Genomic DNA, 25,953 nt, shown 5'->3' with positions numbered 1-25,953 from the left:
ACATTCAAGCCAACGCAACGAGCATTGAAGCCAACACTACGAGCATTGACACCCTACAAACAAGTGTTGATGCCAACACCACGAGCATTGACACCTTACAATCAACAATAACAGATTTATCAAGTGATGTTGAAAACAACTCCAACGCAATATCTACCTTACAATCTATCATAAACCTAGCTGAGAATGCCAACAATCAAACATTGACAGCACTGTTCAACAATGACTCCGATCTGATCCAATTGCTCTATGATGATCAAGCGGCTACCTATACAATCAGTTTGAGAAAGCAAGATGGCTCATATATTACTGTTCAGGACATCATTGATAGCATCAATGGACTAGTAGATAGTGTTAACAGCATATCAAACCCAGATGATGAAGCCAATCTTGGAGATATAGTTGATACAGCAAATAGCGCATTCGATATCTTCTCTGGGCTGGGCGACTTTGCTTCCGCTGGTGCTGGTTTTGTTGGGGGGTTGATAGCTTCATCCTTGAATACTAGCAAGGCCGATGGCTTGTTTTTATTGAACTGGATCAATGTTTTACGACTTGCTATTGGCACTGTTATAAATCTGTTAGAGACAGAGATAATACATAGACTTCATCAAGACAGAGCAATCAAGATATATTCACGCAACACAACAGATGGATCACAACTCAATCTAGCTGCTGGCGAAGCATATGTATATGATAGCACATATAAGATCGATGTTGAAGGAAACCCTACTACTGAATTAGATAGCAGGCTTATATCATTCCAAGGCGAGGAGATCTTAACACTAGGGAATGAACTGACACAAACAGAATTAGATGAACATGTGTTTGGTTTTACACTACAGGAAAGCGAAACCTCTGGTGGTATTATTGAGATGATCAATGTTTTGAGAGACTACAAAACAATCTTCAAAGGTAAGACATTGTTTCTTGATGATGTTGTTTTACCCAATTATTACACCAAGACCGAGATTGACACTTCTAACGAGAACTATTACACCAAGGAATATATTGATGGGTTGAACATTGGAGTTGGGGATCTATACATCAACGATACAAACTATTTATCAACTGTCTCAGGTCAATATGGCAGTGTTCAAATCAATGGTTCAGGAACTAATAATTGGGAAGGATACAGCATTGATGGCAGGGTTGTATTTACGCATGATGGCAATAATGAATGGGGCATTTATGACGATGTCAATAATAGATGGAAGTACAAAAATAATATTGATGTTGCTCTTGATGAAGCAAACAATAATACGTGGATTGAAAGCAAATCCTTGGTTATTCAAAACAGTTTAGGCACACCATCAGATGAAAGAACAAATAGGAAAACAAACTTAGCTTTTCATGTTCACACTTCATCAACTTGGGCAAGTGGTTCAGCAACTGAAACAATCACAAAGGGAGCAACTTATGCTTCTATATCAATACTTGGAGGTGATAAAGCAAATCCATATCAAGGATTTTCAGCAACTGGTATGTCTGGATATGGTGCTCTTGTAAAAGAAAGAGAGGTTATTAAGATTTATCCACATGGAACCAATTTTGATTTTAGAACTATAACCGTTGATGTTGATTTTGCTGCTAATATCAATTGCGCAAACAATCTAAGCATATCAGGCACATCAACCTTAACCGGAGCCGTAAGCTGTGGGAATAATCTAAGTGTAACAGGCACATCATCCTTTACCGGTAATGTTACATGCTCGGGAGATTTGACCGTCAATGGGAATCTAGTCGCCACAGATTATGCCGATGATTTGGAGGTCACAGGCACTTTGTATGTTAGCCTAACATCATTTTTGATAGGAAATGTTACTTGTTCAGGCACATTGAGTTGTGGTGCTTTTAGTCCTTCATCAATTTCATCTACTGGCAACATTGAAACAGATGGGAGCTATCATATTTCAGGCACTGAAATTTTACAGAGTGACAGCACTTGGACAAGACTTTATGGACGATCTAGTGGATGCGCTATTTACAAAGGTATTTCAATGAATGATCAAGGTTATTTAAATCTTGGAGAATGGGGAAGAATAACAGATAATTATGTCAAATGTACTGGAATAAGCTTGGACCGTATCTATATACCCAAGGGTGGTTCTGGTGCTGTTGATAGTGGAGAATGGGTTATTTATAAATTATTGAATTCTGTATCATTTGGAGGAACCAGCGCAACAAATGATTTGATGTTTCAATATGGTGCTTTAGATGATACAGGTGAGCAATGGTTGAGACATAATGACAATGCCAATGATGATCTAGACTTCACGGGCTCTCATCGTTGTATTGCTGTAACCTCAAATCTATTAGATGAGATAACATCTAACCTTGACTACTATCAGGGTCTATTGGTTTCTACCACTGGATTTTATCAAGACTTGAATAGAACAGATTATGATTTTAGCTCTAACATTCGCATTGATAGCTCGCTGCCAATAATCAAATTAACAGACATTCAATGTGACAAAGCTGTGTATGGTGTGATCTCCAACGTGGAGGGAGGAGATAAAAGAATCTATAAGACTGGAAGGTGGCATTATTCATATCCTAAGCTTGACAACAATAGAGTTATGATCAATGCGGTCGGCGAGGGGGCTATATGGTGCTGTAATTATGGCGTTGAAGCCATAGAGAATGGCGATTATCTATGTTCAAGTCCAATCAAGGGATACAGTATGAAGCAATCTGATGATTTACTTCATAATTATACAGTAGCCAAGACAAGCTGTTCAGTTGATTTTATTGATGAAGATTCAGATTGGTATTACAAGAATTTTAAGCATCGATATGAGACTTACCAAGGAGTTGAGTATATAGCTGTTTTCATAGGATGTTCATATCATTGTAGTTAAAAATAATTTCAATCAATAAGATAAATGACTGTGAAGACCAAAGTAAGAAATAGGAAGACAGGTGTAAATGTTGAGGTGAATATTAAAAATGAGAACAATCAGCAATCGAAGAATAAATATATTCCAGAGCTCCAATCCAACACTGATGATCCTGAGCCACCCAGTCAGGCACACATACAAAACATTATACCATATATGAACAAGGCCCCTAGCCTGCCAATGTACAATAACGAGGGGTTAGGGATTCCATCTCGATATGGTGCTGCGGCAACCCAACCACAGGGGAGCACTGAAATCCCAACGCAATACAATCCTGATGTGGTCAGTCAACAATTAGCACCGAATGATGACAACAATGTTCAAGATTTAGCCCCAGATGTCATCAAACCAGAGCGTGAATCGTTTAATCAGACCGATTCTATTATGAACCAAGCCTTAGGCATCGGATCAGGAGGAGTTAACGAGTCGGAATTTGAAGACAGCGGACCGATGTCACAAGATGAAGTTAACTCACCGGCAGCCGGTTCAAGATCTCCAGGCCAGCAAGTAGAGATACCCTCTGTGGCCTTGAGCGATTGGACAAGAGACCAGATTGTGAGGTTCTCGAATATGTCTTATAACAGGCAGATTCGATTCATCGAGCTGTTTGAAAAATACAAGATACAGCTTGAACATTCATTCTCGAATCCTATCCATAAGCTATCGCAGTACCTCATCACTAAGTATGGATTATGGGGGATACTATCGAGGGCTTATCATGCAAATACTATTTCTCATCCAAGCAGCCTTGAACATTATGAGATGATGTTGAGGAAAAAATACGGCTTAAATTAAGAATTTGAAATCTTATTTTTTTTTCTGTCTGTCTTTTAAAAGCAAAGATGTTTCAAAACGCAATGTCGCAAGCCGCAATGTCTGGGCCCTCTCCTGAAACGGCTGGAATGTACGTTCCAACTAACTTACAATGGCGGGTGCGCTCGTTAGCGAACATGTCGAAAACCAAGATACAAATCACGCCTACCACGCCCTCCACGGTTGGACCTAACCAGAAGATCCAGATCACGTTGCCTTACTCTTCATTGCTTGATCTGTCGACCTTTAGCTTGGAATTTACTGGAGAGACAACAAACGGTGTTCTATCAGGAGCATCTGGGTCACAATCTGTGACATCTCTCCGATTCCCGAGGAACACTTACAGTCTTATCCAAGAGATACAAATAAAATTCAATGGCGTTGTGGTTCAGCACCGTGATCACCGATTATGCCATGATCCAGAACATCTTGTTTGACATTGTGGCACTAAACCAAGATGCTATGGGCCGCGCTCAATGCTGTGGTCTGAATGTGGATCCCTCGAGCAAGAGCGTTGTCAATGATGATGGCACCATTAGTACATACGCACGATTTGCAAGATTTGTTAGCACAACAGCTCTTGATAGCAATCTTGTTAAGGACAGATCAACTTATTTCATCAAAAATTTCTTAGGTGTCCTACAGCAAGGAAACATTAACGTCATAGATACTTCAATGATTGGTCAAGTTCAGATCAGCATCACATTTGCAAGTGCTGCTGTTTTGGGAAATTCTAAAGGAACTACTTCTACAACAGCAAGCGAGAATATATTTCCAGCCCCAAGCTATAAGCTAAGCGACATCAAAGCCAACGTGACCAAAATCAATATGCCTGGATGGTATTATGAGGGCCTTAAAAATCAGCTTATGAAAGGGACAAATTACGAGCTTTATTTTCCAAACTATACCACATTCTTTGGCCAGGCAAGCCCGTATAAGTCGCAAACGACACGGTTCACAATCGCAAGCGATAGTCTCGATTATATGATCGGGACATTCATCAGGGCTGACCGCGATGATCTCTCTAAAGTGAGTGGATTTGTGCTACCAACTGACAAAACCCTTGGAGAGGCCCTTATCCTAGGACCATCAGAAAACACCTTCAACCAAACCGTATACTTCCAAAGGAATGGTGAAGAGCTCGTCACCAGCCAATGGACCATCGGATCTGAGAAGCTACCACAGGTTCCATCCAATCTGATGAACTGTATTCAGAACACAGTTGAAGCATTCAATCTTCATCAGTCTGCTGATCTTGGTTTTTATGCTGGGAATAAGAGTATTAGCGATTATGTGAAGTACTTCTTCTGCGACACCCTTAGTTTATCGCACGTTGGCGATGCGGGAGGCACTATGGTTATTTCAGGCCTCGACACAAGGCAGCTCCCTGTTTCTATCGAGTGGTCCACGCGAGGAAGCGTTACATCTGGTAAGAGTTCCTCAGACCAGGTATGGTTACCTCTTATCATCTGCTGTGAAACAAGACATTTGACTATCGGTTCAGGAAACCAAATTAGTATCAATTAACTAGACTAAATAATCTCGCATTAGATTAAAAGAAGAATGTATCTCCAACCAAGCACGTTCAGCTATGGTTACAAGAACCATTTAAGCTTCCTAGATATCGAAGTGAATAAAGTCGATCATCACACTGTGAACCCGCGGATCCATCCAAACGATGATATCAATAAAATGCCCTATCCTACCAGTTCTAACTATTATCAGCAGCGTGACACAGCTTTTAAGCGTGACATCTACAACTCCAAGCAATCGAGGCCAGATGTTAACTACGAGGATTTCCAACCAATGCTTCAAGAGATGGTGGGTAATCGTGATGTTACTGTGATGTACACTAAGCACAATATTAAGGATGTTCCAAAGATGGCTCGGCCAGTTCATGGCCCTTGAGCAATTTAAGTAATTTTTTTTTCTTTACTTTCTTACAAATGGGAAGAAAACCGAAGGTCATTGAAGAGACAGATGTTGACCAACAAGCACAGGTGGTCACCAAGCAGAAAAAGGAGTGCTCGCCAGAACTTTTGGAACGTCTCAAATTAATGCGCATCAAAGCAGAGGAAGCAAGAAAGCAAAAAGCTAAGTTGAATCAAAAGAGCAAGTTTAACAAATTAATCAAAATGGAGGCCTTGAAGAAGGAAGGTGATGAGTTTGATAAGACTGTGGAAAAGCTCGTTGCTAAACCAGTCGAACCAGCACAGGAGCAAAATGATCCGCCCAAGGTATCTAAGATTGTTAAGAAGAAGAAGAAGATCATTATCGAGGAGAGCGATGACGAAGAAGAGAGCGATGAGGAGATTGTGGTTAGGAGAGTCAAACGCTCAGAGCCACGCTATCCCCACCATGGTTCTGATGATAAAAATCTTGGAAGATTAACAAGCCTTGAACGCGATCAACGAACGATTGCGTGAGAAGGTCAACCAGGAACGCCTCAATTATGTTAGTGATCTGCTAAGGCCTAGCTATTACTAATTTCTTATCAATTAGTAAATGGATATAACAGAGCACCAGATACCATTGCTAGATAACAAGCCTAAACCTTACAAGAAGAATAAGCTTCCAACTTCCGATAATCCTTTCCTGCCTCCTGTGTACTGTTCAATACTTGCGGTAGCCTCTAAGAATTGCGGTAAAACATTCGGGATAGCGAAATTATTCCACCATTATGAAAAGTACCCGTTCTATGACCCAGAGGATAGCAAGAAGATCGATATCAAGGTGGTGTGGTTCTCTCCTACCGTCCAGAGCAAATCCAATACCATATTAGAGACAGTCAAGCAGCTAGACCTTGAGAATGATGTTGTTGATGAGTATTCTGAGGATAAACTCCAAGAGAAGATTGATGAGGTCCAGCAGATAAAGAAGGACATAGAGGAATATGATCAGTATAAGAAGGCTTATAGCAGATGGATGAAGGTCGGTGAAGACAGATTGACAATGGATGAACTTGAATTGCTCTATAAGTACGATTTCCAAGAGCCTGATGTCGCCTTTGGCAATCTTAAATACAAGAAGCCACCTGTGGTGTTCTTTGTCTTCGATGATCTCATCTCAGATAACAAGGCCTTCAACACAAAGAAGAACAACAAGCTTAGCAACTTCCTAATCAAGCATAGGCATTACGGCATCAATATGATATTCACAACTCAAAATCTCAAATCCATCCCAAAGATCGTACGAAACAACATCGATGTGTATATGATATATCGATGTATGAACAAGAAGGTGATTATGGAAGGTATATATGACGAGATCAGCGGCCTAGTAAAACCAGAGGTGTTTGAACAATTATATGAACACTGTATTGAAGAGAAGTATAACTGGCTTACCGTAAACAACCACCCTAGGTGCCCAGATGGTGGCCACTTCTTGAGATGTTGGGATAGAATCCTAGAATTTTAATGGTTGCTTATAATAAAGATGACCGGAAGTGAATTCATCGACGTCTCACAGCAGCTCCAAGAGATCGAGGAGGAGGAGGAGAGAGACAGGAAGCATAAGGAGGCAATGGAAATGGTGAACAATATCAGCCAGATGTATCCAGACATCCCCCCATCAATCCTCTATACAGCCTGTCTTGACTATCTATACCATCCAGATAAGACCGAACCAGACTATGAGAAGGATCCAGAATTGAAGAAAGAGATCGAAGAGATGAAGGACAAGGCTGATCAAATCAGTGGCATAGTTCAGGGCATCGAGGTGATCGAATAAAAATATGCCAGTTATATAAATGCCTAAACTTTTCAGGCCTAAGAAATTGATACACCTCAGCTTCGATATCAATGATGTACAAGAGACCAGCGATTCGGCTACCACTCTAACTTGGCAGATCAAGAATCCAACCGGTCAAATCCTGTCTGAACATGCTAGGATTGTATTGGATTCCTTATATATCAAGAAGGTTGACACAACAGATATCGTCTATCTGTATACAAATGATGTTGATACATCCCTTACATTTGATAGCAAGGGCAATGGCATCTATGGTGCTGTGCTATTCAATGTTGGCAAAGATGCCGCGACTGTCTCATATCAAAACTATAACCCAAAGATATCAAAGAACTGGAAGTGTAAGGAGAACTTCTTATCAGGAACCAATCAGTTTCGCATCAATCTTATGAACATTACCAAGGTGGATATTGAACAGCTCTTCTTTACCCTCGTGGTTTACGACGAGGAGATCGAGTTACAAAAAGATACGGGACCTTGGAGTGCTGATCAGCTTATCTCTAACAAATCGAACCAGCCTAATTGGTTGAAATAATAATATTTTTCTTTTTATAAATATACCAGTCACAATGGTATCACTGTTCAAACCTAAAAAGATATTTGATTTACATCTTGATCTTAATGATGATGTAAGCACCAAATCAGATGTTGTCACTTGGAATCTCAATCTGCCCAATCAACAGGTCCTATCAAAGAATGCCAGGATAGTCTTGAACAATGTCCAGGCCAAGAACACATCGCAAAACTACATCAAGCTGTACGCTGACCAGTTCCTTGATGATACAGACGCTTATGACAGCTTCTATAAGTCTAGTCTTGGAGCCTTGCTTTATGCTATTCCTATCTTTGCTTCCTCAACATCTTCTGCTTATCAGTATCCCGAGACCGATCTGATAGCAAAGTACAGCTTCAACAACAACTATGTTGATAGTGTCAATAATTATGACTTTAACCAGATACCATTGAATCAGAGCTTTGTCTGGTCAGCAGAGACTATCAACACTACAACAACAACCTATCTAAGGATCGGCGATGAATTAACATTCCCTAGTGATACAACGTTGCCCAACACATACAACATAACATCTTCTGGCAATTACACAATTGATTTCTCAACAGCTGGAAGCATTGACTTGAAAGATAGCAATGGAGTCAGTGCCTTACCCTCTGGATTCGTTAAGAATGGTTATGTAGTATTGAAGGATGGTTCAGGGAATGATATCGATCCATTGGTCTGGTATAAGTTCCAACAAGAAGATTTACAGAGTGATGCCAATGGCAATTATTTCATTGATCACAGCGCAAATCAGATAAAGCTTAGATTAAAGAGGAAGGGGACCACTGGAAATTATCCAACAATCACATCAAGCTCTGTTAAGGGAAATGGAGCGCTGGATATGAACTATGTTGCTGGTGATATTAGTTATTGCGAGATGGATGTACAGGCTGGTGACCCAATTGCTACATTGTTTGATAATAACACAGCTGTATCAGTCAGTTTTTGGGTCTATATGAAAGGTGCTGGTGATAATAGATATCCAATACTTTTCGATTTTCAAGACTTGGATAATAGTTACAGAAATTGCTTTCTTTTGCTCTCAGACAGTACTATTAAAAACTTAATTTATTATGTATTCTATACAGACACTCCTTATAGCAATACAAGCGCCAATGATTTATATACATATAATTCGTGGAATCATATTGTTTTAAATGTTAAACAAACTTCTGTACGAGATGCTAGTGGTTATTCTAGTGCTACGATTCGAATATATGTAAATAATGTCTCTAAATATACAACCACATCAGCAAAGTATCCATTAGCAGGACAAAGAGATGTCTATTACATTTCAGGTGGATTCAATGATGTACGACAACAAGTTGATGGTCTTGTTGATGACTTCCGCATCTACAATACAGAACTGACAGCCGACCAAGTCTCTGAGCTATACACTGGATCGGTTCAAAAATACTTTCAGCAAATGACAGTCTTCACTGAGACATTCACGTATGATGACACAAGAACAGATGTAGGCACAGATTATGGGCTTTATACTTGGTCAGTTCCCTCGGGAGTCACCGAGATCACGGCCTATGTTTGGGGGGCTGGTGGTGGCGGAGGAACATTCAGTGATATCCATTATGGTGGCGGCGGTGGTGCTTTCTTGAAGTGTAAGGTCGATGTTACAAATATGACAGATATCAAGTTGTTGGTTGGGCAGGGTGGCAGAGTGAATAATCCAGCTTGGACAGGTGGAGGCGATGGAAATGGTGATCATGGAGCAGGTGGTGGTGGGTTGACTGGACTTTTTAGTGGAAGTATTGGAATAACTAGCAACAGGGTTGGTAACACGAGCACCGCTCTTGCAATTGCTGGAAGTGGTGGTGCTGGTTCGGGATATGCTAGTTTTCTTACCACAGGAGATACTGTTTGTGCTGGCGGTGGAGGTGGGAAGGGCAGTCCTTGGGATGATGGAACAGGAGCAGATGGTGGGAAAGGAAAAGATGGAGATATCAAATGCGGAGGCGGTGGAGGTCAGACAGCAGGGGGAGCTGCTGGTGATGCTATGAATGATGGAAACATTGGAGGTAAGTTCTATGGTGGTGATGCTAATTCTTCATATGGGAATGGAGGCGGGGCTGGTTGGTGGGGCGGTGGTGGTGCGGGATATAATGGTGGAATTTTCTTTGGTGGTGGTGGTGGGTCCTCCTACTGGGGGCACTCAGCAGTGACTAAGCTAGACCACAAAGGAGGCATAGCAGGCAAGAGCACATCAGGTGGAACCAGTGGAGCTCCTACCGATCCCTTGCCATTCACTCCAATCACTGATGTCGGAAAGGGTGGATTCAATGGGACCGATGGAATCAATGGCTATGTCGTCCTTCAATACACAAGAGAGGTATATTACAATGATTTCACATTCACAGAGGTAAGCCCCTATGGTTATGTGTTACAATCCTTTGATGATACACCCGATAAGACTAGGTCTACTTCTGTTGAGGTGCCATATTACATTATCAGTCAGGGACAGACTGGGCTTACCATATCCTTTGATTTGAAGATTACAGGTTATAACAGTATTGGGGTTGATACTATATTGCGTGATGAGACCGATAAACTAATGATTCGCGGGAAGGACACAGGCGATCTTGAATTCAAGCTGAACAGTTCAATCAACTATTATTCGGTTGTCACAAATGGATATATCAATGATGGCCTCTGGCATAACTATGCGTTCACCAATGATCAGGCTGTCAATAGGATATACATCGATGGCGTTGAACAGACTGTAATCGATAGCTCAGAGGCTATCACCGCCGATCTTGTTGATGGGCTTGTCATCGGAGAATTCATCGGTGAGCTCAAAGATCTAAGGATATACAATGTTGCTTTGGATATCCAACCAACTGTGGTAGAAAGCAATGCGACAAGCACCTATCAGAACTCATCTTATAAGTTCCAAAAGAACTTCAAGGTAAATGATAGGCTGCTTCAAGGCGGCCAGAGGCTGAGCTTGAGGCTTGTTGATGGCACAAAGGCAGATCTTGACGAGCTGCTGCTCAATTTCATCGTCTATGATGAGGAACAAGAGACACAAGAGGATACAAGGGATTGGGACCCTGAGCAGATCACTAAGATACTTTAAATATTTGACTATTGTAAAAGTAGCTTTCAATGGAAGACACGGTTAATCTTTTCATTAACTCGAAGAACTGTATTAAATCGAGTGGTGTTGTTATGGTCAACCTCCCAAACAGTTACATTCAAAGCAAAAGAAATCAGTCGTGGGTAGTCTCAGTTGTCTCGTTCCAGTCTGTGATTTCTTGGAAGAACATTCAGTATGGTTACAACGATACTATTATGATTGATGATGTTCTAGTGAGACTTGATGAGGGCAACCCAAATATATATGAGCTGGAGGAGGAGCTCAAGACCAAGCTGAACGAAAAGATAGATGTGTCATATATTCCAAGGCTTAACAAGTGGTTTTTTGCTAGCAATACAGGAAACAATGTCACTCTTAGGTGTGTCAACTGCTCACAGTTCTTAGGATTCAACAATGATGAGGATATCCTTATTACAACTGATGGAGTGTATAGCGATTTCCCAATCAATATGACATCGGATCAGCTTATATTTATGAGGATCGATGGGGATATTGGGCTGAATCAGAGTGGATTAGCAAATATCGAGACCGATCAGTTCTATCCCAACGATATATTGTTTTCATTTGTCGTGAATCAAGCACCCAATTCTCTTATCAATTATGAAGCTCCTTATGATAGCAGATGGAGGTCTATAATAAACACTCAATCAGATACAATCGATCAGTTTACGCTTAGGCTAACGAATGAGGAAAATAGAACTCTCGAAAGATTCAATGATTTCTTCTTACACCTTAGGTTCGAGAAAGTAAAGAATGATTCAAATATCTATCAAGAGAAGGTTTTGAGATTATTGATGAGGATCGTTGACTATCTCCAGGAACTGTATCTGATCATAACTCAGTATATGAACATTAATTAGCGGGGGTTGCGGCCCCCGGCGCCGCTGTTTTTGGTTAAGCTTTTGCGCAAAGCGGAAAAGGTTATAAAAAAATCTATCTATAGTTAAAAGAATATGGCTCTTACATCAAGACTAGGACAGGCACTCAATTTCACTAGGCGACTGGGACAAGGTCTAGTGATGGCTAGAAGGATTGGATCTGCCGTCAACCGTGAGCTTGGAGGGAAACTGACACAGCACCCTTTAGGGGCAAAGATCAATGAGCTGAGTAAGCAGGCTGTCCAAGGTGTTGGATTGGTTCAGAATGGCTTGGAGAAGGCCCAGAATATGGAAAATCAGCTTCGACGCTTGTGATCATCACGTCTTATCTTTTTTTTAGACTATTCTTATAGTGATGGATGGCCAACGAAAAAATAATATCTTCAGTACACAATCGACAGCATCTGGATGCGTTGAATCATAGCATTAGATTGATTATGGAGGGAAGGCAGTATGTGGCCGCTGATGGGACACTACAAGGTTTCCAATATTCTTCTAATGTATATATAAGGACCAATGATGCCTGACATCAATGTCAGACTGGAACGAACTGAAAGCAATGAGAACGAGCTATGGCAGAAGTACAAAGAGATGGCAAGGATCATGAGCATCCTATGTAATAGAACCGCGGGATGGTATAATCTGTGGAAGCAGATAGTTATGATCCCATTGATCATCTTATCATCATCACTTGCTGTCTTAAATGGCAGTTTTCAGGACGATAAAATAATGAGAATTATAAATATCGTTTTCAATACGGTCACGGCTGTATTAATAGGTGTAAATAGCCAATTGAAGATAAGTGAAAAAGCGAGTTTGTACTACGACCTCGCAAGCAAATTTAGTAAGTTAGAGCATAGCATTGAACAGACCTTAACTAATAGGGATATTAGTTCCGACAAACTGAATAATTACATCCAGTCTTATGACACTCTTATGGAGTCTGTGAATGGGATCCCAGAATTCATCAAGAGTAATATGGGGTCTGTCATATCTAAACATAGATATATTCCTTATATACTCGGAGGCTATTCTAACCATCCTAGTCAGACAGATCTAGGCGCTTCAAGTGGAATCGCCTGAGGTAGTTCTCAAATCCTTTCTCTTTTGTGTACTGATCCCATAAGATCCACCTTGCGCAGGATGCGGGGGTATCAGGGACCGACCAATCCTCACGACCGTTATCGTGTCTCGCTATGTAGTACTTCCTAAGTTGATCATTGTGGGTCTGTGTGAAGTCCTGATATCGACTATCACCGAACTGAACAGTCTTGATCCTCTTCTGATCTTTGTCATAGAGTACTAACTTGTACTTCTTGTGCTTTGCTTGAGATGGAGAGAGAGAGGCATAGGTATACTTGCTCATTTATATTGTTGGGAGATTGTTTTTTTTCATCAAAACTATCCACATTTCCTATTATGTGACTGAGATGGTAAGATTATTATAGGAAACATTCTATATTTGTTACTGAGTGTGTAGGGTGTGGAGGGTGTAGGGTTTGAAATGAGTTACCCTTTTTTTTATTTTATTTATTTCCCTCAACTCATTTCAAACCCTACACACCCTACACACCCTACACACTAGTGTCTATTTATACTAAATAAAATAATATAATGACATTGTTATGGTAAGGAAAATAGAGTGTGTAGGGTTTGTGTAGGGTTTGTGATTTTGTGTAGGGTTGGGAAAGACTAACCATCAATCTAATTATATCTCTACTGTGATATTATCATCATCCCAGTAATTCTTTTTGACAAGCCATTTTTCAACAGCTTCCCAATCAATCGTATAATTACAACATAATCTACTTCTCTGTTTTATGATCCCCTCAACAGACTTAATCTTTATAGCAAATCCAGTCTGTTTCATTGTCGCAGCTTCAACACGTGTCTTCTCGCAGTATTGAACGTATTCATCATATAATTTACTAGCTTTTACATCTTCTGTTGGTTTGATTTCAACAGAGTTGTTCTTGATGAGAGAAGTTTTGAGCATCACCTTATTGATCAAGAACCTGGCCCAGTTAGGGATGTTTTGCTTTCGCATATCATCATAAGCCTCGCTTTTATATCTTTGGTTTTGGAATTGGGCGATGTTCTTTGGCACGCCTTCCAAATCTCTAAGATATTGAAACAACGCCCTGCCCCAAGACGGATGTTCTACCACTTCAATAAATCTTTCGAAGTATTCAACATTCCCAATCATAGCTTCATTTACATTTAGTACACAGAAGCGCCTATCAGTTGGAGTGACAGTTATAGGGTTCTCATTGTTGGTGGTTAATATAAAGCTCGCAAAGTTCTCATCATCGTCTTTGACAGTGACATTTTTAACCTCCCATCGTGCTGTATTCTTGGTTATCATATCTCTAAACGTACTAGCGTTTTTATGAAACACGACACCTTTAATCTCTTCAAGTTGGACAAGCAATGAGTTGTGAATCGCAGTAGCAAATCTACCAAAGAGGTCGTTTTCTGGGTCACTGGTGTTCTTATAATGATTGTTTCCAATCACCTTTCTTCCGAAATACTCAAATGGTGTGGTCTTTCCGGAACCTTCTCCTTCACTCTTCAAAAGCAAACAAACACCAGATTTTTGAGTTGGATTTTGGATGATGTTCGCCATCCATTTCATAACGAATATTCTAGCATCACTGCCAAAGAGCATATCAAAGTGGTCAATGTATGGTTGTACCAATTCCATCATAAGCGTCTCATCAATTTCGGGATGTTTTTCGGCCTCAAATCCAGTGAAAGTATTGAATATATCAGAATCTATTTTCCTGCTTGGATCAAACTTCACTGATTCATAAACGCGTTTATCAGGGTCGGAAACCCAGTCAGTGATGAAGCTTGCTTCTTTTGTCTTGATATTACCCTTATTATCTGTTCCGACATTCTTGATATACCTGAGATGCCTATATGCCTGTTTGATGCCATCCTCTTTCACAACTGTGTATTTATCACCATAGCGATTTTTATGAAAATATACGGGAGGGATACAAACCATAAACGTATCTTTTTCAAAAGCTTCCTTGATATCCTCATATTTCCTCAATTTGCTGATATCAACTCTTGGTATGCTCGTTTTTTTATGCGCAAATAATTCCTTGTATTGTTCAGGTTGTTCTTCCTTAGCATAGTGATGTAAGGTGCCAATTGTAATCTCTTCATAGCCCCTTACCGAGTTCCAAATACGACCAAATGATCTTGGGTCATATTTGATAGATTTTGAGGACCATTCATCGGTGATATCATAGGCCTTATCATTAGAACCGAGAGTGTTGTTGACTGCCGCGAGGACCCTGATCCAACGATTGTAATCGCAATCAGGAGAGATGAGGTTGAGCAACTTTTTAACATCATCAACATCTATTTCACTATCCTCAGCATCCCCATCTGAACTTTTAGGACCTTTGACGGGTGCTTCGGGTGCCTTCTCTTGCTTGGCAGCCATCCCACAATCTCTGGTTTGTTTATGCTTAAGAATAAAGCTCTTGACTTTATCAGGCATTGCCTTTACAGGTGCTTCATTTATGACTTCATACACACCATCAACCCGTTTGACATTTGGAGCAAAGAGGCACTTGTCATTTGATTGAATGTCAATATGATCGAGTATCGATCCGCTCTTACTAATATCTTTATCATATCTGAAATAGAAATGATATCCGTGTGGGGACTTGATGGTATATGTACCAGAAGCCTTACACCACTCCTCAAACTCCAAAGAGCGAGGGATACCATCTTTTTCAGCCTTGTCACTATCGATGTCAACGCCGATAATGTTTGATATCTCACCAGTTCGGACAGCATAGAATGGTTTGTCATTGATAATGTTGTAGACTACCGAAGCATTCCCCTCATTAACTTCTTGTTTAGTCCAACCAGCATCAATATAAGGCTTATCAACTCCGTCGATCTTTCCCTTGACAAACCGATCGCCCTCATACTTGCGGGGGTGGACAGCTGTCAAAGCAAAGCCTTTCTTCAAAAGATAGTGGTAATTGTTCAAACCGCTTGAACCGTTCATTGCCTTTATTCTTAGGTTAGATAATTTTATGGCTGAAATCTTTATATCATTTTTTATGGCAAAACACAAAAAATGAGAACAAATAGTAAAATATAGCATGCTTTCAAAAAAACTGTATGAATTATTGAACGATGGCCAGTTTTTGGGCCTTAATTCTATAGTATCTATCAAGAGATCTTTTAATTTGTTTTTGTCGTTCCTCTTCAGATGAATGATATCTTCTATGATTATCTAATTTCTTACGTTCACGTTCTTTCTGAACATATTCAGGATCATTCTCTCTCTTTTTATAATACCATTCTAATGATGCGCTCATTTTTTTTTCTTCTTTATTCATATGATCATATAATATTATTGCTAAATACTTTATATCATTTTTTTTCATTTTTTATATCTTATCAATTCCAATCACTTTCAAAGGCATTTTTGGATTATGTATCTTGTCTAATGACATATCAAAGTAAATCATCCAACTCTTAACGTACCGACCAAACAATCTATCATTGACCATATCTCTGTGATCTTTTCCACCACAATCCCCTCGTTTTTTAAGACACCACATTTGATGACGAGATAATACGCTGCTATGTGTTGGTTTTATAGACAACTCATCGGACCATTTAAGGACTTTATCATAGAAAGTCAAGTCGAACATCACTCTATCAATATAATATTTATCATATCTGTTTTATATCATTTTTTACCCAAGCTCCAGAGATTTCCATTCATTCCCTTCCTTGTAGAGCTTATACTTCTTTATGGTATGTTGGATAGGATCTATTGCCTCCTTGGTGGTGTTGTACATCCTCAACAGTTTCTTGATGTATAGAGTTTTGCTGTTCTCTTTATAGTACTTTTTCTGTCGCTCATTGAAGGCCTCTCTACCGCCTGTCTTCTCAATGTAACGGTTCACCCTGGCGCGTCTTAAGACGATAGGGTCTTTGTACTCCTTATGGGGTTGTCTTGGTTGTGGTTGTGGAATGGCAGCAATAGGATTTGCGACAGGCCCCCGAGCCGCTGGTGAATCATCCGCCTCATTGATTGTAATAGGTCTGTTATCATCATCTCTTTCCCTCTTGACCCTAATCTGTTCAGAATTCAGCTTCTTATAATTCTTCATAAACGTCAAGATGCTTGTTCGCATCTTCAATGCCACTTCTTCCAATATATTCGTGCTAACATTGTTCGAGTACAACCAACTCACGTAGGAAGAGCGGAACATATTCACGTTCAAGGAATGGTCAGCGAACATACTTGAGAGATATGTTGTCATTGCTTTTTTAGCTGGCTTATTTTTGTCAGTATAAAGGGTTATGAAGTATTCCCTTGGATACTCACGAAGGGACATCTTGATGAACTCGGTAAGCCTCTTTGCCAAAGGATCATCATTCATAGGATATCCAACATCATATTCGATTGGTTTGTGTTTCTTCTTGATCTCATTCAGGACATACTTGACCAGTTTGCCATTTTGCGGAATGTATATGTAGTTTTTGCCTGGTTCTAAATTTCTTAGGGTCTTAGTGAAGCGGGCATTAGATAGCTCCAAACGCAGGGGTGGCGTATACAGATATGACATTAAGATCAAAGTGTTCATATGTAGCTTGTATGTATGATAGCCTTGTGGACCGTATCTAGTTTTTGCCTCAAGGTATTTTTGCTCCATATCATCGATCATATTCAACAGGTATGAATACGGTAAGAAGTTTCTCTCTTCGTCTATGTTGAGTTGATTCTGTTGAAGCACCTGATAGGAGGAAGCTTCACCTCAGACAATGCCAAGTAATCGACGTGGCTCAAGTGCACAGATGCTTAGAGCCTCGGAATGCATCCCTGGAGAGGACAGCAACAGCTACAATAAGGACGACGTAGGAGAATCATGAAGAAGACAGCAAGAACTTAGGACTCGTGGATGGCAGCAGGAGATAAGCGAGTCAGCTTATATCAGTCCACGACAGGACAGCAGATGACACCGTCACGGTGGCAGAATACGGCTACGCTCAAGGGGAGATTGGAAGTATCACCCCTGAAGTCATGGACATGGGAGAACAAGGGGTCTGATCAAAGAAGACAGTACTATCATGATCATCTTAGCGGAGGACATACAAGGAATGCACGAGACCACCTCCAAGCATGCTCCTACGGAGACACAGGACCTGTCAAGGTCAAGGGAGCAGCTACATCAACTTCACAGAGAGCGTTGGATGAGAATCGAAAACCTCGTCATGTCAAGCCTATGACTCTTTCTCAGGGGACCCTCAAGGTACGGAACCAGGCCTCGGACCGGTCGAAGAATCATATCGCAGATAAGAAGCGTAGAGTACCGGTAGTGGTAGTTCCTAGGACCGGGCAGCCCCTATTTTAGGGACCGAGGAAGAGGAAGAAGCGCCGCACGCATTGGCAGGACAGGGAAAGGAGAACGAGGTGTATGGTCTCTGTGAGACTGGATTGCTTGAAGTAAACAAGCTTGACCATCTATACCAATCTCTTATCACCTCCGTTTGTTCTCTGTATCCTGATATCATTCCTGCGCGGCCATTCGTGATATCTATTACCACTGCTACAGAAACTTGCAGTCGGTGCTATCACTGTCTACTTCGAGTGTCACTGCTACTGTGACTGTGTCACCGTCTGTGGAGAGAAGGTTACTGGGAACTTCAACATATTCTAAAATTTTTAGAATATCAGTGCCTAGATATTCTATTTCTCGAGAAACCTTGTATCACGGCAACCAGTGGACTCTTACTCTCACATTCGGAGTGACATCAGTTGGAGAGTATCTGTGGAGTGACAACGGTAGTAACAGCTGAGCCTGGAGTCAAACATGGGTTCTGATATCAAAATGGCAATGGAAATTCATGAAGCTTTCTCAAAAACAAGTATCGACCTGACTAAGCTTAAGGAAAATTCGGGCAACAATGTTTTTAAGACGGAGGAAGAAATGTGGGGTACGCTCAATCCGTTTTTCACCGTACACTCGAACGAGTGTGGATGAAAACGAAATCATCGCTGTGAAGATTTCTACTACATACAACCCTGCGGACATTCTCACCAAGATCTGCCCAGTCTCCAAAATTCGTCAGCTAGCATCGTTCTTGTTCGGCAACGACATGTCTCAGGTCTCCGTTTGACCATCATTACGCCGCTGCTTCATGCAAGACCTTGTCAAGCTAGCCAAGCTCCCTGCACCTCGTCAGGGAGGGAGATGGATGATGCGAAGTCACAGGGGACCCACTTCAGCCTGAGGTCATCTGTTCGACACCAGAGACAGTCAGGGAGGGTTCACTAAATGAACAATCAAAATCAGGGAATATCATATCTTTTCACTATCATACCTGAATACTGAACTTCATGACAGGCTGAACCTCTGAGAACATCTGATGATGACATCAGCATCGAGCCTCGCATCATCCCTATGTCAAGTGACATGGACGAGTCACAGGGATCCCCGGGCCAAGCAGAGCCAGGAGTCGCACAAGATGACGACGAGGCCACCAGATAGCTCTCCCACCATGATGATGAGTGTGGCAAAGAAGCTGAGGGGTGACATGACAGCGAGAAAATCTCGATGATGGAGGGATCAGTCCTGATCAAAGTTGCTCTGAATGTCAAAAGTGACAAGAGCTGTTTTCAATCCAACCTCAAAGCCTGTACGTGGCCAACAGTGAGGAGAGGACCGGGTTACCTCATGATTCCACTGGTCAAGCACCGCGATGATTGAAGCGGCAAGCCTAGAGCACGGCAGATGAAAGCTTGAAGGTTGTGAAGACCGAGGAAGGGAGACGTCCCAAAGCCTCGTTACAAGCCACTATATTGTGATGGCGACGTGATGACACTGTGACGAACCAACTCTACAGCAGAGTTGAAGAAATGAAAGGCAGCTTGAAGCGCCAAGCCTTCGCAAGACGAAGAAGCAGACGATGAAGACATACCTTCGATCGAAGTTATGAAATGATGCTGCAGAAATGAAGGAGGTCCCAAGTCGCCAGGCACATCAGTGCTGATGGGCGCTGAGGAGAACCTTTCAGTACCATGCACAGCCCTACTGCGAAAGTCAAGTCAAGAGGCTGATCGCTTATGGAAAGAGGAATATCAAGTCTGATGAGCAACCATACAGCTTCAAGGCAGACGACCAGAGACCAAGCATGAGCCCACCTTGCTGTCAAGCAACAGCTCCCGCCTACTCTAGGCAAGGGAGGGAATACTGCGGCGACGACGCGCGAAGAGTCAACCGCAGCAGGTCATTTGAAAGGCATAGTCAAATTTGACAAGCCTGACACCGTCAATGGAGGCGCGGCAAAGTAACAATGCTGGCATCGGCACACAAGAGCCAAGGGAGGGTGTTGAAGCACCTGATAGGAGGAAGCTTCACCTCAGACAATGCCAAGTAATCGACGTGGCTCAAGTGCACAGATGCTTAGAGCCTCGGAATGCATCCCTGGAGAGGACAGCAACAGCTACAATAAGGACGACGTAGGAGAATCATGAAGAAGACAGCAAGAACTTAGGACTCGTGGATGGCAGCAGGAGATAAGCGAGTCAGCTTATATCAGTCCACGACAGGACAGCAGATGACACCGTCACGGTGGCAGAATACGGCTACGCTCAAGGGGAGATTGGAAGTATCACCCCTGAAGTCATGGACATGGGAGAACAAGGGGTCTGATCAAAGAAGACAGTACTATCATGATCATCTTAGCGGAGGACATACAAGGAATGCACGAGACCACCTCCAAGCATGCTCCTACGGAGACACAGGACCTGTCAAGGTCAAGGGAGCAGCTACATCAACTTCACAGAGAGCGTTGGATGAGAATCGAAAACCTCGTCATGTCAAGCCTATGACTCTTTCTCAGGGGACCCTCAAGGTACGGAACCAGGCCTCGGACCGGTCGAAGAATCATATCGCAGATAAGAAGCGTAGAGTACCGGTAGTGGTAGTTCCTAGGACCGGGCAGCCCCTATTTTAGGGACCGAGGAAGAGGAAGAAGCGCCGCACGCATTGGCAGGACAGGGAAAGGAGAACGAGGTGTATGGTCTCTGTGAGACTGGATTGCTTGAAGTAAACAAGCTTGACCATCTATACCAATCTCTTATCACCTCCGTTTGTTCTCTGTATCCTGATATCATTCCTGCGCGGCCATTCGTGATATCTATTACCACTGCTACAGAAACTTGCAGTCGGTGCTATCACTGTCTACTTCGAGTGTCACTGCTACTGTGACTGTGTCACCGTCTGTGGAGAGAAGGTTACTGGGAACTTCAACATTCTTTGTCTCAATGTTCTTGATGACAGCCTTGTCAAAGTCATCTCCGAGCTTAGCCAGCTTCTTATAAAGCTCGTTATCATCACCGAGGCAGATCCTCGCAAGCCTTGTCAAGGCCCTTATATAGTCCCAGTATGTGCTTGGTGACCTCTTGTTTTCCTGAGCATAAAGGAGCATCTCCAAGATGATCTGTCTGTGGTGCTTCAAGACGGTTGTTAGATCATTGGGGTCAACTTGGGCAGTCGTTGTCTTAATGATAGTGTTGAGATTAGATGCGGTCTTGGAATCACTCAATTTCTCGCCAACATAGACATTGTCCTTGATCTCGGCAAGTGTAGGCCTGTTAAGATATGGTAGGCTGTCATATTGTGATGGTTTGTAGTCGAGACCGCAAACCTTGCTCGTCCAGGAGTTTGGGCCATTGAATGGGCTAAGAGATGTTTGTAGTTTCAAAGCCTTGTCATAGATTGTGAAGTCGAGTTCATCATCTTTATATCTCTTGAATACAACATTATGAACAGCTAGATTCATATCTCTTGTGATCTGGTCATTGACCATTTTAAGATCCTTGTAGTCCTTTGGATGCCTATATTTCTTAGAGTATGATGAAGCAGCAGCCACGGTTGGCGGTTCCTTAGCAACAGGCTTCCTGGATGGTCGAACTGGCTCGTCGATAGGGATGGCAGCCAAGACTGGGACATCGGCTGGCGATGCTCGTTGAACAGTAATAGGTCGAACTGGTCGAACGACATTTGTAGGCTGGATTGGAGCCTTCCGTGCCGGAGCCTTTTTGGCCGTAGCCTTGAAGTTGGTTGGTTTGAACAACTCAGGAGCTTTTCGTTCGCGTGCCATCTATTTGATATAGGCTTAGATATTTATTCTTTTTGGTTTGATGGTTATATATGCCAATCCTTTATATCATTTTTTTGAGCAATATTAAAATATAGATACATATTATTCTTCTTGTCAGTTTAATCCTTATCTAAGATATCTATGAGCTCCATCATAGATGATATCTCAATTGTTATGGTTTCTTGACAAAACAAGGCTTGGATTTGCTCGTATATGATCTGATAAGAAACAATGCCTCTTAGTCTTTCAGCTTTAAGGAGGGCATCATCCAAGTTTGGTTGGCCGTACTCCTCAATGTACTCCATCAATACAAGCAGAGGCTCACGGCCTTGTGTTATGATAGCATAGCGTTTGTCATCAAGCTCATCAATAACATAGTTATCAATGGCCATATGGATTTCATAGTCAAGGTCTTGGTCATCCCTCTCTATGATACGCTTATGTTGCTCAATCTCATCTTCATCATCAATATCATCGATGAAGACCTCGTCGTAGGTTTCTTTGATTTCCCAATAGATGTGTGAGATGATCTCATTTATGTCCGTGTTGGTGGAGGGGCATTTTAAGACTTGTTGATTAATCTCTATCATTTAGTACCATTTAGCGCTTGAGCTTTTTTGCCCGATGGTCATCATTTTTTTGATAATTCGAGCAAAATTGCCCGGTTTTTATTTTGAATACGGCTTAGGCTAACGGGTATGGTTGCGGCTGGTTCAGAGTACTACTCGGGCCTTTGGTGGTCAGACCGATCGCCATCACCATCAGACCCGACGGGGCACCCCACTGACAAGCCAGTGAGCATCGGGACGTCAAGCTTTGGACAACCGGCCCCCCCATCATCCGACTCCACTTCCCGAATCACTGGGTGCCCGCCAGTTCATCAGGTCATAGAGCAGGAATCAGTAGGAATCGATCTCACGATATTATCAGAGAGCACTTTTCTAAGTGTGCTGACCACCAAAGGAATTATTACTGTTGCTTGGGGGTATTTATATGACCCCACCCCCCACACTTCAGATAGGTTACCACCTACCCCACCCCCAGTTCCAGATAAGTTACCACCCCTAGTTTCCCGTAAGTTACCGGTGCTCCGCTTAAATTACCAGATGTTCCCCTGTTCCCATTGATGGAGATAGCGATTGAGAAGATAGAGAGAAGATAGAGAGAAGATAGAGAGAATGAATAAATACTCTATTGAATACCTGATGTGATGTAAGAGAGATTTATGAAAAATTATTAAGGAATCTTTGTGATAGTTGGGGTAGGAGGGGCTGCGGAGGCGCGGAGGCGTTACCCCAAACTATTTCATATGGCGAGGAGGGGTTGGATTAAAGGATGTAGAAAAGTTTGGGGTAGCGCCTCCGCGCCTCCGCCAACATCCATGATCATCATCTAGTACATAGAAGACTAGTTAGTGGAGAGTGTGGAGAGTGTGTAGGGTGTAGGGTTTGATTTGAGTTACCCCCTTTGAAATTATTTTTATTTTGATGAACTCATCACAAACCCTACACACCCTACACACCCTACACAATACATATATTTAGACTAGATTATAGATAGAAAGTAAGATGATAATGGTAAGGGAGAGGCTGTGTGTAGGGTTTGTGTAGGGTTTGTGGAGGGTTTGTGATTGTGTGGAGGGTTGCTATGTGATGACTGACAAAGGATCCCTTGCTCTGTGTGCTGCGCACACCGCCCAGCTGCGCAGGGCTTACCTCCGACCCTCATTAGATAGCAAAAAGCCGCATGCGGTAAAGTGTATATGACGTATATGACCACCTATGCCAAATATAGGGAAAAATGTCAGAACTGGTCACGTGGGATGCTGACCAAGTACCCTGGGTACTTCTTCGTGACCAATCTGAACAATTAGGGGAGATGGAGAGGAATCCTGCTCAGGGGGAGATGGAGCGTCTCTGATCCTCGTTGGAGGCTACCTGTGCCTCTCGTAGTGTCAATGACCATCGTTGGATGCCACCAGTGTCGCTCGTGGCATAGCCAAGCGCGCTAGCGCTGGCGGTGTGCGCTAGCACACAGAGCATTAATCCCTTCTCATATCCTTTCTGACGATCTCCCTGTGGATCATGCTATTCACCCTAAATGAACCGCATCCTAACAGGCTGTTTTGTGAGGTGTGCTCTTTGCATACACCTCGAAATGAAAACATTAGAGATTGCTTTCAAAGCAATCACATCCTAACAGGCTGTTTTTAGAGGTGACCGCGGGTCAACGGCACCACCCGAATAAAGTTATTCAACACCCAACATAGCTGGCAGTTGAATGTTTAAAAAACATTGTTCCTTCTCCTTACCATTCTTATGCTTCTTGTCGGATCTTTGCCTCGCCTACCACACGCCTCCCCGGCTCATCCTTGCTAACGCCGGTTTGAGCTCACGCGATATCCATACCCGCTACCTCTGCCTGCCTTTCTTCCTGCCCTCCCTTCCATCCGTACTTCTCCAGCGCACCGCAGCCCTTGATTTTGCCTATCCGAAAGCTCTCGAGCCTGTCTTGCGGCACCATGAACACCACCCTCACCTTCCATCCAGCTGCTGGGATGCCTAGCCCCGTGAGAGCCTCTGCGAAGAAAGCCAGCTTGAAAGAGTGGACGTCTGCCTCTGTCACCTGCACAAACTCTACTAACTTCCCGCGAGGCTCTACTATGATAGCGTCGTAGCCTCCTTGAAGGGGGTTGACGGGCTTCAAGCAAGTTCTCTCTGCAGGAAGCGTTTGCATGCCTCCCTTTGCATCAAAGGTGATGACTGGACATCCCTCCCATTGCCTGACCTCTTGAGATCCCCGATACCTCAGGCTCAGCCCGCACTCTATCTTCTTGAAAGAGAAAAGCTCGAAAAGATGGCCCCTTGTAGTCGGATTGCTTGCCCCGTACTTTGAGAACAGCCTCTTCAGCGTGTCTAGTTCTGCCGCTTCTGCAAGCTTCGTCGCGACATACTTGCTCACAGGCATCCAGTTCGATTCCCCGTTGTACTTGAAGCACGCAATCAAGTGGTTTACCGCCTGCGGTGATGAGTCGCCCACGATGCCACTGAAGACGACTTCTAGGTTTGAACAGAAACTCAAAGCTTCATCCAGCCTCTCTTTCACCAATGATGCGGGCGTCTCGAACATGAACCGACATGAGCCGCCAGCCAGGTAGTATTTCAGCTTGATCTTCTCTCGTCTAGACCTGTTCTTCTTCCATGTCTTCAAGCCCATGCTCGCCGCACTTTCATCCTCCTCCAGCATGCATGCTACACGCTGATAGAAAACGTCCCACTCCACTGCTTTCAGGTACTCTCTCTCCGTCCAAGATACAACGGTGTGTTGTTGGAGATTCACCCGATTGTCATCTTCTAGTTGGACGCATGTAGGAAATGGCTGCTAGCTGATCGACGTGTGTAGTTCTAACTGGCATCGGTTCGGATCCTACCTCCCGAAAGTCGTCAGGAGACGAGGGGGAGGGGGGTACTGCGACGAGGGGTATCAATGACGAATCTGTCATCGGCGAGCATGATATGAGGATTTGTGTGAAGCAATTATTTTGGTTTGTTGTGTGTTTGATAGTTAACCTACATAACACATAGTAAATGTGATATTTTTTTTCTGCTTGTTGTCACACCTCGAAGATTCTCGAGTGGACCTTCAAGCGCAGTTCAATAAGAACTCACGTTGGATTTCTCTACTAAGAGGGAAAGCGGTGAAACAGAAGGAGATCTAACTCTCTTTTATTTCTTTCACACACACACACAATCGTGGACACACACGAAAGGGGAAGAGGACCACCTAGCTCTGACG

General features: G+C 42.6%; 8 protein-coding genes across 8 annotated transcripts; 3 read left to right on the top strand and 5 right to left on the bottom strand.

The window, feature by feature from the left end:
• Positions 1-4,088: 4,088 nt before the first annotated feature.
• On the top strand, positions 4,089-5,244 carry GUITHDRAFT_144246 (hypothetical protein; the record flags this gene model as incomplete). Its single annotated transcript, XM_005825399.1, has 2 exons — positions 4,089-5,162; positions 5,218-5,244. The coding sequence occupies 2 exons, from the start codon at positions 4,089-4,091 to the stop codon at positions 5,242-5,244; spliced, it is 1,101 nt and encodes a 366-aa protein (XP_005825456.1).
• Positions 5,245-10,582: 5,338 nt separating this feature from the next.
• GUITHDRAFT_115438 (hypothetical protein) lies at positions 10,583-11,107 on the top strand (the record flags this gene model as incomplete). Its single annotated transcript, XM_005825398.1, has 1 exon — positions 10,583-11,107. One exon carries the CDS (start codon positions 10,583-10,585, stop codon positions 11,105-11,107), a length of 525 nt encoding a protein of 174 aa, XP_005825455.1.
• Positions 11,108-13,048: 1,941 nt separating this feature from the next.
• On the bottom strand, positions 13,049-13,372 carry GUITHDRAFT_77197 (hypothetical protein; the record flags this gene model as incomplete). Its single annotated transcript, XM_005825397.1, has 1 exon — positions 13,049-13,372. The coding sequence occupies one exon, from the start codon at positions 13,370-13,372 to the stop codon at positions 13,049-13,051; it is 324 nt and encodes a 107-aa protein (XP_005825454.1).
• A 3,367-nt stretch (positions 13,373-16,739) lies between these two features.
• On the bottom strand, positions 16,740-17,717 carry GUITHDRAFT_144242 (hypothetical protein; the record flags this gene model as incomplete). The annotated part of the gene is made up of 1 exon (XM_005825396.1): positions 16,740-17,717. The coding sequence occupies one exon, from the start codon at positions 17,715-17,717 to the stop codon at positions 16,740-16,742; it is 978 nt and encodes a 325-aa protein (XP_005825453.1).
• A 234-nt stretch (positions 17,718-17,951) lies between these two features.
• Positions 17,952-19,593, top strand: GUITHDRAFT_154718 (hypothetical protein; the record flags this gene model as incomplete). The annotated part of the gene is made up of 3 exons (XM_005825395.1): positions 17,952-18,904; positions 19,210-19,346; positions 19,398-19,593. One exon carries the CDS (start codon positions 17,952-17,954, stop codon positions 18,402-18,404), a length of 453 nt encoding a protein of 150 aa, XP_005825452.1. The 3' UTR covers positions 18,405-18,904; positions 19,210-19,346; positions 19,398-19,593.
• A 1,611-nt stretch (positions 19,594-21,204) lies between these two features.
• GUITHDRAFT_115436 (hypothetical protein) lies at positions 21,205-22,158 on the bottom strand (the record flags this gene model as incomplete). Its single annotated transcript, XM_005825394.1, has 1 exon — positions 21,205-22,158. The coding sequence occupies one exon, from the start codon at positions 22,156-22,158 to the stop codon at positions 21,205-21,207; it is 954 nt and encodes a 317-aa protein (XP_005825451.1).
• A 119-nt stretch (positions 22,159-22,277) lies between these two features.
• Positions 22,278-22,748, bottom strand: GUITHDRAFT_115435 (hypothetical protein; the record flags this gene model as incomplete). The annotated part of the gene is made up of 1 exon (XM_005825393.1): positions 22,278-22,748. One exon carries the CDS (start codon positions 22,746-22,748, stop codon positions 22,278-22,280), a length of 471 nt encoding a protein of 156 aa, XP_005825450.1.
• Positions 22,749-24,549: 1,801 nt separating this feature from the next.
• On the bottom strand, positions 24,550-25,404 carry GUITHDRAFT_115434 (hypothetical protein; the record flags this gene model as incomplete). The annotated part of the gene is made up of 1 exon (XM_005825392.1): positions 24,550-25,404. The coding sequence occupies one exon, from the start codon at positions 25,402-25,404 to the stop codon at positions 24,550-24,552; it is 855 nt and encodes a 284-aa protein (XP_005825449.1).
• Between the last annotated feature and the right edge of the window lie 549 nt (positions 25,405-25,953).

This window comes from Guillardia theta (genome assembly GCF_000315625.1).
Source record: "Guillardia theta CCMP2712 unplaced genomic scaffold GUITHscaffold_84, whole genome shotgun sequence".
NCBI classification, from domain to species: Eukaryota; class Cryptophyceae; order Pyrenomonadales; family Geminigeraceae; genus Guillardia; species Guillardia theta.
This window is presented reverse-complemented; position numbering and strand designations above follow the sequence as displayed.